Source organism: Natrix helvetica (genome assembly GCF_964273705.1).
Source record: "Natrix helvetica genome assembly, chromosome: 4".
NCBI classification, from domain to species: Eukaryota; Metazoa; Chordata; class Lepidosauria; order Squamata; family Natricidae; genus Natrix; species Natrix helvetica.
The window spans coordinates 150,592,633-150,605,516 of record NC_138550.1 but is presented as its reverse complement, the minus strand read 5'-3'; the positions used below and the strand labels follow the sequence as shown (position 1 = coordinate 150,605,516).

Sequence of the window (12,884 nt, the reverse complement as noted above, 5' to 3'; positions counted from 1 at the left end):
ACAAGAGAATGTGCGCTGCAAGAATCAGATGTCGTGGAGGCCCCTCCGCCTCTGTTCCGGCCTGTGCCCGACCCGAAGTCTCCCTCAGATTGGGCCCCGCCCGTTTCCCGACACGTTGCTGAGGGGAGGCCGCAGTCCGCACAGCCCCCCTACCCTTTTTGGGGCAAACCAAAGCCAAGTGTCCAAAATCCCCACAGTAGAAACACAACCCCCCTGCACGCCGTCTGTCCATCTCCGTGCGCAACAAGCGGGGTTTGGCGGCACCCAACTCCATGGGCTCCTCCCGTGCAACTGCAGTCTCGTGAGGGACCGGCACCCTACTGGTCTCCTGGGACACGCGGCGAGGCCTCCGCCTCTGCAGCCGGGCGTCTATCCGGAGGCACAAATGAACCAACGCGTCGAACGTTGGAGGCCTGTCCACCCTCACAAGCTCGTCCTGCAGGCCATCTGATAGGCCGTCCTGGAAAGTGTCCATAAGGGCTGGCTCATTCCAAGCAGAGTCCTGACTAAGCAGCCGGAATTCGCTGACATAATCCTGCAAAGAACCACGCCCCTGGTGCAACTCTTTCAGGAGTCTGGTGGCTGTTTCCCCCTTAATGGGATCTTCAAACATCAGCCGGAGATGGTTACAAAAACCCTGAAAATCGTCCAGCAGGGGGCTCGGTTGGGAGAGCAATGGAGTGGCCCACCTTGCTGCTGTGCCTGAGAGCAAGCTGATGATAAATCCCACCTTCGTCCGGTCAGTGGGAAAGTCCTCCGCTCTCAAGCTGATAAACAGCTGGCATTGGCCCAGGAACGCTGCAAACATTGCTTGTTTGCCATCAAACTTGTCTGGTGTAGCCACTGGACATTTCCTCCTTGGCTGGAGGGGGTTTGCAAGCCCCTGGAGCTGAGAGACCTGACCAGCCAGCAAAGCAATCAGTTGAGCCAACTGGGCCATCTCAGCTTGTAGTTGCTCCATTGCAACTTAATGGAGTTTTGTTTGGGGCAGGAATCAATCTGTTCTGACCCCCTCCTCTTGTATACCAAGACACTCCGACACAAAGTCTCTTCAAAGATGTTTATTGACATACAGGTTCCACCTTGGCAGCAATCCAGACTGCCAAGGTCAAGATAGCACTCTGGGCAGCAATCCAGCTACAGCGACACCCCTTGGCAGCAATCCAGCTACCAAGCTCCAGATAATCACCTTAGCAGCCAAGGTCCAGGGAACAGATTGACAGTAATCCAGGTAAAATCTTTAGCAGCAATCCAGCCTGCCAAAGTACGACACAGATCTGAGCTTCTCCAACTCCAATGATCAGTTGATTCCTGCAAAGGGTGTGTCCACAAGCAGTCCCTTTATAGTCTGGAGAGGAGTCTAATGATCAGCAGCTGAGAGCCATTACCTCCGGTAATTGCTCAATTGCTCCTTACGCCGGGTAGCACGTCGGTAACGAGCATCTAATAGCTCACTGCTGTCTGACTCACTGTCCTGTGACTCCTCTCCACTGCTCCAAGGCATGACATCAGGAGCCCCCTTCCTTTGGCTTTCACCACTGCTCCATGCCTCAGGCGCCCCCTGGTGGCCAACCAGCCTCTCTGCGCCCTGCTCAGCATCGGAACCCTGTCCAGGGTCCCCCACCTCCTCTTGAGCCGACTCAGAGGACACCTCGCTGTCGGAGTCTGGTGGCAGCGGCACCGGCACCGGCTGGGCCACAACACACATGTATGCTGACCAGCTGGTATTCACACGTACCGGAGACCTGAAAACCTGAAGACCAGTTGGACGGCATGCATGCGCTCCCCGGAAACCAGAAGAGCAGCTGGCGACAGCACATGTGCCAACAGAGAGGGCTCTGCATGCTACCTCTGGGACGTATGCCATAGGTTTGCCATCGCGAGTACAGAGAATGATTACACAATCAATTTGCATGTTTCATATCAGAAAGTGGCAGGGCTTTGATTGTATAATCAAAGCCAGTAGTTTGACTTTCATACCACCCTGATGTTGATTATATATATATTCATTTCAAACAGATAAGTAAGTATAATCTTTATTGTCAATGTACTTAAATACAGCGAAATTGGTTGTACAACGAAATTGGTTGCATCTCTCTTGTTATGGAAGCTGTTCAACTGGGAGTAATTACCCTTTTAATAGATTGCAACAGAACCTGCCCTTATAAGTGTAGAACCAGAAACAAATTAAACCCTGAAGCCAGTCTCTTGCACCTGGCATTGGGCACCTCACCAAATAGAAGCAGATGAATAATTATCTTCATAACTTATTTTTCCCTAATTTAGATAATAACCCTGGACATAAATATGATTTGTTATAATCCCAGTACTGTTTGAAACCTACTTGGGTGGAAAGCAACCAAATATTTTGGTTCCTTTTAACCAGGACAATTTTATCTGAAGCCAAAAGCATACATTACTTTTCTTTTTGAGAGTACTTAACTTCACATTTTGATTATCAGCTAGAAAGAGCAGGAACTCACATCTCAAATATATGGGTGATTCACTTTGTTTAGTTTGCAAAATAATTGGAAATCTTGGGGCATTATAGAACAATAAACAAATTGTGCATTTGTAAAATGTACGTGTGTATAAATATTTATAAATATTTGGAATACGTATTTTTCCATAACAGTAGTAAAAGAAATATTGTTTATCTTTATGTTTTGTTTTGTTTTGCCAGGACTTAATATGTCTAAAGGATCAAATTCATTAAATCAATCACATGGTACAAACAGCAGTTCTGTGGCCATTGCTATTCTCGTGCCTTTTTTCGCCCTTATTTTAGCAGGCTTTGGATTTTACCTTTATAAACAAAGGTAGGTGGAATATACATCTATTTTTTATGCACAGTGATATATGATATATATGCATGTGTGTGCATCTATGTATGTGTGTGTGTCTGTATGAAGAGAGAGAGAGAGAGAGAGAGAGTTAGTTTTTAAAAAGTGTCATCTGAACAAATCAGAGATTAAAATTTAGCTTCTGAAATTCTACCACTCCTTTGTACTTTATGCCTAGGGTTACATACTTTAGTAATCAGGTGTTCCACAAACTCAAGAACACCACCATTATTTACATTGTTTATCTTCACAATTGTTCAGGCACTTTTTGATGGTCATTGATTATAGAATCTGGGCTGTATGGAGAATGATTATTTGCTTAGTTTTTATTTTTTATTTTTTTTGGTTTTGGACCAAATTATGAAATCCCATTAGGTTCATCCAGGCTTCCAATTTACCAATCTATCTATATCTCTAAAAAGGCATTCAGGGCAACAACCAATTTGCATTAAAAATAATATATAATTAAATCAAAATTTGCATTGCATATAGGAAACAGAGCTACTTATATACAGAATATAGAACTTCATACATTCCGAAAAGTATTTATGATGTACAGTACCTCTTCCTTTTCAGGTACTGAGCAAAAATATACATAAAAGGGAATAAAAATCGTATATTTCAAATTGTTCTGAATACAAAGCAAATTGTAATTAGCACAGCAATCATGAAATAACAATGTTCATCCTGGGTTACAATAACCTACATCAACAGGGTGAGTCACAACCCTAAACCAGTTTTGTGTGCATACCAATCTCACCTTGTTCAGGTTAAAGTGTCAGAGGAATATAGTTGTGCAGATTTCTTAAGGGTATGGATATTCTATCACAACTATTTCTGATGATCCAGTTAGCTGTCCTTGGAGAACGGGCCCATGAAAATCCACAAAAACTATTCAGAGGAAACATAGAATAGAACTTCAGGTCTTTCTCTGCTCTCAAGGGTGAAAGTGCCTAGATCTTCTATCACTAGTTTTCAGATTAACAGATTAATAGAGTTGGAAGGGACCTTGTAGGTCATCTAGTCCAATCTCCCCTCCCCCGCTCAAGCAGAAGACCATTTCTGACAGATGGCAGTCTCTTGAAACCAGCGATGAAGCTCCCACAGCTTCTGAAGACAAGCTGTTCCATTGGTTGATTGTTCTCACTGTCACAAAATTTCTCCTTATTTCTAGGTTGAATCTCTCCTTGATCAGTTTCCATCCATTATTCCTTGTCTGGCCTTTGGGTGCTTTGGAAAATAGCTTGACCCCTCCTTTCTGTGGCAGCTCATCAAATATTAGAACACTGCTATCATGTTTTCCCTGGTCCTTCTCTTCACTAGACTAGCCATGCCGAGTACTTGTAAACATTTTTCGTATGTTTTAGCCTCCAATCCTCTTATCATCTTTGTTGCTCTTTTCTGCACACTTCCTAGAGTTTAACATATTTTTAATAGTGTGGTGACCAAAGCTGGATGCAGTATTTTAGTATGGTCTTACTAAGGCTTTGCAGAGTGGTATTAGTACTTCACTTGATCTTGATTGAATTCCTCTGTGAATGCAGAAGGATGCTAATAGTTGGTTTAGCTGTAGACATCAGCATCACCACTTTTCTCTTCAGTATGACCCCTGAACTGCCATTGCTCTTCTCCATAGTTGTGCCTTCAGTTCTGATTGTTTCTTTTCCCAAAGAGCTCAGTATAAAATGGTTCTGAAATAAATCTGCTCTACAGAACACAGAAGCAGAACAAGGAATTTTGTGTATCTTTACAATGCCAACTGAGGCCATATCTTTGATTGGCAATGGAAGCCAATGTCTTCTCAGATCTCTACAATGCTTTAGCACTGGTATTTGTCATGATGCCATGGTTGGTTGGGAACTAGAAATATTGTTTTCCCTTTCTGAATCAGCGTGTTCTCTAAATAATGTTTCCCAACATACTTACTCTGCTTTGACTGTTAAGTTTTACGTTTTATTTAATTGTTTAAAAACATGGTTTGCAGCAGCCAACTAGAAAACACTCTGCTTGACAACAAAAGCCCACTCTAAAAGTTTAGTGTCTTTTTCCCCATTAATGGGAACACATTTGAAAAGGAAAAAGAACATCTAAATGGTGTTGACCAGTCTGTACTATTATCACGCAGCTGAACTATATACCATTTGTGCATCTTATTACAGTCTTCATAATAAATTAAAGTAACTTATGAAAAGTATCCCATCTACATTAACTTCCTTTCACAACTATCAGAGATGCTTCATAGATAAGGTCATTGTTTCACATCATACCTTTACTTTCAGTTTTTGGAACTCTTGTAAACTACTGCCCTTTAGAGAGAAGCAACATATTCAAATGCCTTGCAACACTGCAGTAATAATGGCTTTCCTGTGTACTTCACATATTGCCTATATTTCCTTTTTGACATGTACAGTATTGTGAATTGTATTCCTTGTATCATTTATCTTACATCAGCCATAAGTTCCATGAACAGTTTTATTACAGACAGCTGTTGCATAGCCATCATTGGCAATTCAGCTCCTATCAGTTTATGCTGTCATTACAGACTTTTGTCCAAGATTTATCCTACTGTTCTCACCTGGGAGATAGTTTTGCATAAAATGCCTAAACCAATGTCATGATCCTTTGAGCGATCTGCTTCCAGTTCATATAAAATCTTGGTTTTTTCTGAACATTTTAGTCCTATCAAATATGAATAATGAGATAGACTAATGTTTATAAATATAAGTTTTCCCATGAAAATGTGCACATCTACTTTAGAATATAAAATAATGAAGCCATGGTGACTTAGTGGTTAGAATGCAATACTGCAGGCTAACTTTGCCCACTGCCAGGAGTTTGATCCCAACTAGCTCAATGTTGACTCTCCATCCTTCCAAGGTTGTTAAATGAGGACCTAGATATTTGGGGTTCAATATGCTGACATTGTAACGCCCTCAGAGAGTGCTGTAAAAGTCTTAAGTGCTATTTCTAAGAGCTATTGCTATAATTTTCTTTTCACAATGCAACAAAATGAATAAAATCCAAAGTTATTCTGTGCTTTTCATCTGAGATCTATACATTTCTAACACCCCACAATTATCTAGCAAGCTCTTTCTAACATCATCAAATGCCATGATTTAAGGCTTTAGAGAACTGGAACAATCTTTGTTGTATTGTTGTACGCTGCCCAGATTCACTTTCCATGAGATGGACAGCAATACAAATTTGATTAATAAATAATAATAAAAATCTCCTGAATCTCAGGTATGGTTTTGACCAATGAATTTTCTAAGAATCAGCAAAAATAGTAGAGCAGAAAAAATAGAAAAAAATAGTAGAATTTTCTAAGAATCTTCCTCTAAGCCATATGACTGTGCTAGGCAGTAGCAGGATTGTTACTACACATTCTGTACAGTCATCCAGTCTGCATGTGGTAGCTTACAAAGAATATAAAAGAGAATCTCCTAAAGCTTTACTTTAGCCATGTCTGACTTCCTTCAGCTTAGTCATATCAGATCAGGGATCAAGTAGAAACGTATCTCCGAGTCTGGGAAGGTTTATTGAGATGTACCATATGGGCAAGCGCAGAGAAGTACTTTACTACTGATGCCTGCACATAACTATTACATCTTTCTAGGCTTGGGCAGGACGTAAGCACAATTTTCAGCAAACACTGCCTTATTAATTGGTTTCTGGTATATCAGAATTGGATTGTTGCTGTTGATTCTTATCCATAAAATCTTTTATTATCTGGATGCAGGATTTTTGAGAGAGACAATCCTTTCCATCCAAAAAGAAAGATTCCTAATTTATATACATCATTAACATTCTGTGCAACGTTAAATAATTTAATTCATGAATTGATTTAAGTCTATGTTTAGTCTCTTCTGCGCCATGTTCTCTAGTGTTGTTCTCCTTTGTGAAAGCTATCAAGATAGTACACTAGCATAAAAATTGGCTGTCTCCATTTTCATCTCCATTCTGCTCTGTGGCAGATGAGAGATTCTCTCTGCAAAAGGAGTGGGGTGAGGAGAGAAGCAGGGTAGAAAAATGCCTCTTTAGGTGCCAGATCATCTGCAATCAATTCTCCAAGCCCACAGAGCAATTGTAGGAATACAGAATTGGCACTAAAAGAGCCATTATCCCCTACTTTGCTCTTCCCATTTTCTTGCCACCCATGGTAAGAGATGCAAAAGACAGCAAAACATTCTCTTCACAACACTTCTCTTGGTAGGTTAAGTGGAGGGAAGCAAGACAATGATCTATGGTAGGCAGAAGATGTTCTCCTGTGACAACAATCCCTATATGGGTATGTACTTTTGACACATGTCCACCTGATGGGCACTTATCAAAAAGTACATCTTTCCAACCCTATGAATCAGACTTTCCTGGGTATTTTCTGCTAGGGCTGATGGATAGGCTTACCTATATCTGTAGTAGTGACTAAGTGGTCTCTTCTTTATGCATGCACAAATACACACCTTTTAACATTTCCCCAAGCCCTGTAGTTTGGGGATCTGCTGCTAGGTCCGATGAAGTTGTTAGGAAAACTCAGAGAGTTGATTGTCTGGCACAGTGAATAAGCCCCAATTCTGCTATCAAAAATGGTTGGCTGCAAAAACCATTGATCGCAGAGGCTATGTTTGCCACAGTTCTGACCTAGGCTTCCCCCAAAAGCACAAGGCAGAGTCCTGGTCCCAACAAAACCCCTTTTATTAAACGAATGTTAATTCCTCTTTTCACATTCAGTGAGGCCTGGGAAACAGTCTTTCAGAGGAATATTTATGACTAGAGACTTTATCAATCTTGGAAAGCTGCCATGTAAATATTTTCCAAATGAGGTGCTGTTGAAAGAAAGACTGGCACAGAGTCTCTGACATTCACGGACAGATCTTCACACTCCTGAAACAAATCTAATGACGAAATGAACAAATTGCTTCCTGCAAAAGCCCCTTTCGCTCCTCTTTTATTTCCTATGGAGGGGCCAATCACTTTCCACCTGTGACTTTATTTCCAAATCTGCCTGATTTCTGAGTTGTTCTTTTCTTCTGGCAGCTCTGCGCATGCACACACTGGGAACAGGCTCTAGCTGTTCCTCTGCCTCACTGTCTAGCTCCATAGGCACCTGAACACTTCCAGAGGGTGTCAGGGCCCCAATGCAAAGCGCTTGTCTGAGCCTTCCCCAGCCTCCAGGACTGGCCTATGCTCCTCCCCAACCACCTCACTGTCCAATTCTGCTGCCAACTCTGCTGGGAGGCCACAACAGCAACAGCCTCAAGTGCCCAAAAAGGAGCAAGGCACATCTCTAAATTTACCTCAATAGCCTGATTTGCAAGGATTGTGTTAGCTGAAAGGAAAAATGCCACATTAAAACTGGAAAAAAAAAAGAGCATTATAGGTCAGGGTGACTGAAAGGTGATCTAATTTGTTTCTGTCATCCTGAAATGTAACCTTCCAGTCATGGTTAGAGGCTCCTAAAGAAGCATCTTTTCTCGAAATGCATTTCCTTGGAAGCAAAATTATAAAATCCTTTTACTGCTATCATCCCAAAGGTGCTTTTCCAAAAGACGCAACTGGACTTTCTTATTGTTTTCCCCCCCTTTGAAAACATTTCATTTCTCATCCAAGTTCTGAAGAAGCTTCTTGGATGAGAAGCAAAATGATTTCAATGAGAAAAAAAAAACCCAAGAGAAATCCCAATTGCCTTTTGAAAAAAGCTCCTTTGGGACAACCATGAACTGGATGATTGAGACTTTTCACAGAACAATTTGTTTTATTTTATTTATTTTATTTATTTAATTTGTCAAACATGTACCAGAAAATAGGTATAAGTATAAACATGGACATGAACACAGGAAATGGGTACGAATAAATGGGGACAATAGGACAGAGACTGTAGGCACAGTGGTGGACTTTGCATGCCCCTTACAGACCTCTTAGGAATGGGGTGAGGTCCATGCTAGACATTTTAAGGTTAAAGTTATGGGGGTTTTAGGATGTAACAACAGAGTCAGGTAATGCATTCCAGGCATTGAACCCTGTGTTGCTGAAGTCGTATTTTCTGCAATCAAGTTTGGTGCGGTTTACCTTGCGTTTGTAACTGTTGTTTGCCCAAGTATTATTGAGGTTGAAGCTGAAGTAGTCATTGACAGGTAGGACGTAGTAGCAGACAATTTGTGTGCTACTCTTAGGTCAGACTTTAATCAGCATAGTTCTAGGTTATCCAAGCCCAAAATTTCAAGCCTGGTGGCATAAGGTATTCCACTGTGTAATTTTTACAAATAATTACTACAGAAATTTTTACTACAAGTAATGTTCTGTTCTTAAATGCTGATTGACGACTGTGATGATAATTTGACTTAATATTCTGTTCTTCTGCCATTCGCCACAGAACTGCACCGAAAACACAGTATACTGGCTGCTCTGTACATGAAAATAACAATGGACAAGCTGCTTTTGAAAACCCCATGTATGACACCAACACAAAGTCTGTCGAAGGGAAGGCTGTGCGATTTGATCCAAACCTGAACACAGTTTGCACAATGGTATAACATTGCGATGACTTGACTGCATTGGTTGGAAGATGGAAATGTGGTTGTAGTGGACCTATCGTTCACTGGTTTTTAAAAGAAAAAAAAAGAAAAGAAAAGAAAAGCACATTTTTCAGGATTTCCTGGATCACCTTCTCCTGAGGATGAGACAGAGACTAGAGTGGGTTTCTTTTTTTTTCATAAATATATATTGACTTCATAGTTACTGTGGAGTATTTTACAGAACGTCTGCTGCACTCCATGAGTGCTTATTCACAGTTTATTTGCTTTTTTAAAAAAGATTATTCTAAAAAAAATAAAATAAAATAATAACATATTTGCATATATTGGAGGAGCATCCACTATCAGTACGTTTGTGCTTTATACACTGCTAGAGGGACTGGATTTCAAAGAACAAATTATTCTGTGATAGGAATTAAGAGTTATATTTACAGGAGACAGCAAGAGCCTGTGGCTTCTCTTTAATAGTCACAGGCAAAAGCATTCCATCATATCTGGTCTTTAATAACATTTTCCTCTCCTCTCTCTTCACTAACTATGAATTTCTGAGATTAGGCCATGATCATTAACGTGCTTAAGCTTGCAAGCACAACCCATTATTTCTGAGCCACAATGGGATAATTAAGTGTCTGGTCAAAGATTCTTTTAACCGACGAGCTTCATTCCCTGCTCTGTTGTTCTTGTCACGCAAGCATCTTTTCTTTTTCTTCATGTTATCTGTCCCCAATAGTGATCAATTTGTCAGCAATAGAATAAGATTTGAGAAATGCTACAACTGCTATTACTTTGGTTGCTGAGATCTATTGCAAAAGTATATATATATATATGGATTTCACAATGCCACTCCTTTTCCCAGTAATTCAATTTTCTCCAAGTGAACAACTGGCATATTAAAGTAGCATCACAGTTCTAGACAATGAAGGTGACTAAATGGTACATTTCCCATCTCACTCTGTCATCCAGTTCATCAATTTTATTTCTACACTGCATTAAATGCTGGAGACAGACATGATCATCATGGTGCCATCAACTGCAGTCACAAAAATGTAGGTTTCAGCTCATCAATGCTTTTGATGTATTTCTCAAAATTTCCAGGGCTTCCCTGTTCTAAGACAAGGAACAACATGATATATACTTATGGAATATGCCTGTGAAATGTTTAGTCCCACAGAAGAAAACCCACAGTTTCCATGCATCAGATTACACTGTACTCAGATTTCTGGATGAGGGGTTAATCTCTTAGCATTGCACTCTCCTTTTTTTATTGAGAAGTACATGATTTCAGGAGTGCATTTACCCTAATTAAATGAAATTAATTTCCTCTTTAATTTCCTTACATCTGCAATCCAGGTCTTGACAAAAATCATTACCAACTTCTATCATTTTGCATGATAAGGAATCTGTCATGAGTTTACCTGATTCTTAAATGTAGCCTATGATTTACACGCAAATGTGCACTTTTTTGTCAATTTTATAATATACATTCTGTATGGAAGAAGGTAATTTTGGCACAATGTTTGTGTCATTATTATATGCTGTGCCAAGAAATAATGGGTTTCAGTAAGTGCACTGAATGTTGTGCCAAAGCAATGCCACATATTACTATAGGTACAAAGGGTGCTGCCAACACAAATATTTTAAATGAAGGCTCTATAATCCAGTTCACAAGCTTATTAAGCCAAAGTACAATCAATTACAATTGAATGGGTCTGTTTAATTCCAATCAGGAGGTTATTTTCCTACTGTTTTAAGGTTCAACAAATTCTGCTTCATATTAATTTGGGAAGTTTGTTTTCAAATGTACCTTATAATTTATATTGTGGAGTTAAAAACCTTAAATTATACTTGTTCTATGGCAGTATACAATATCAATTACGGTACAGAAATGAATGCGCTCATTTCTCCAAATCATACTTTCTTCTGTCAAGTTTGAGATTCCATTGATCGGTTTCATTCTCATATAAAATAATACAATTTTAATTCAGACTGGAGTTTTATAACTGAATTATCAAAATATGGTTTGAGTAATGTCCCCATCATAGTTTATTGTCTTCCTTTGATAGCATGAAATGATTTTGAACTCATCAATGCTGTACATTAGCTGGTGTGGATTATCTGGAAATATTCTTTTCTCAGATACAAACATCTCTATGGGAATAAAAAAATAATTTTTATTAATGTAATAAGAGAGTGCCTATTGCCCCCAAAGGATCACAAGTTTCCCATTTCCATCCTCCAATCTGTATTAAACCAAGAACTGCTGCTTGGATTTGATGAATTTATTATAAACCATTTTTCAGTGTTTTCTTTTGAAAATCACACTCATCTTTCCAGATACTGTCTTCTACTAAAAGAACGCCATTTTTATATTTTATGCCATCGATTTGTTATTTATTCTGATTTATTCAAATGATTGCAATAATGATGATTCATTCATTACTGTTAAGGTTAATATTTGAGACCTTGTTTAAAATCTCGTTTCTTCTGCAACTGGCTACTCCTCTTATATTAATGCATACACTTTTGTAAAGAAGTCTATTTTTATGAAAAAAGGGGATTTGTAAAAGTATGATGTAAATTTTCAGTGCAATGTAAACAAATAAAAATGGATAATTGCTTTTGTAATGCAAAGCGTGTTTTGTACAAGATTTAGAATCATAACAGCTGTGGAACTTGGAATGAAGTCAAATTCATTAGCCAAGCACTACAGGTTTTTGGAGAATATGGCATTTCCTTGCTATTGTGTGTTTTGTTTGTGTATTTTTTGTATATGTGTGTTTGGGTTGCTTGCTAAGTATAAAAATACTGTAAAGATTTTGAATTAAAATAGAAAATATTCCAGTTAGTAAACACTGATTATAGATTATACCATTAAATATAAAGAAGCAATTAATAAAATGGCAATACATTTTCATCCAGTATAAATTATTTGCAGATTTCTAAATAATGCTGTGAATTACAATATGTTCACCCCTAGCTCTAAGTAAAGATGTTTATTGAATTGATTGAGATCAATAAATTGTTTCTCAAGCTTAGCAAAATGCATGTAGTAGAATAAAGCTGTATTCAGGAACGGTAAAATTAGATCTATGCTCCATATTATTACACCCTTTCATGATAGTTAAATACTACATATCTAAAATTTCATCTTTTATGCCATGGAACATAATAAGAATTTCATTTTTTAATGCTATGGAAGATAATAGAGCGTTATAGTATTGGCCTAGTGATGAAAAAACTTGCCTCCCATTAGGAAGGTTGAGAGTTCAATCCTAGGCAGCAACAGATATTTTTCTATCAGGGAACAAAGAGAAAACATCTGCTGCAAACTCTGCATAGATGTCAGGAAGGGCATCTGGCCAGTAAACGCTCAGTTCCATTGCACCCCAAATTATGGGATTATAGGATTGCAAAAAAAAAAAAAAAGAACAAAAATGCTACAGGAGATAATTGAGGGATAATTTCATACACGGAAGCATAGGAAACTTTTCTGCTTTCATCCGAACTGGGC

General features: G+C 39.1%; 1 protein-coding gene across 1 annotated transcript in view; it reads left to right on the top strand.

Annotated features, from left to right (window-relative positions):
* CSMD3 (CUB and Sushi multiple domains 3) overlaps nt 1-12,660 on the top strand; it is a gene marked incomplete at its 5' end in the record, with an annotated part of 706,489 nt that extends 693,829 nt beyond the window's left edge. Inside the window, 2 exons of the mRNA XM_081953230.1 lie at nt 2,684-2,819; nt 9,214-12,660. Coding sequence (XP_081809356.1) covers nt 2,684-2,819; nt 9,214-9,373 — 296 coding nt within the window. The 3' untranslated portion in view covers nt 9,374-12,660. The remainder of the gene's footprint in view (nt 1-2,683; nt 2,820-9,213) is intronic.
* Between the last annotated feature and the right edge of the window lie 224 nt (nt 12,661-12,884).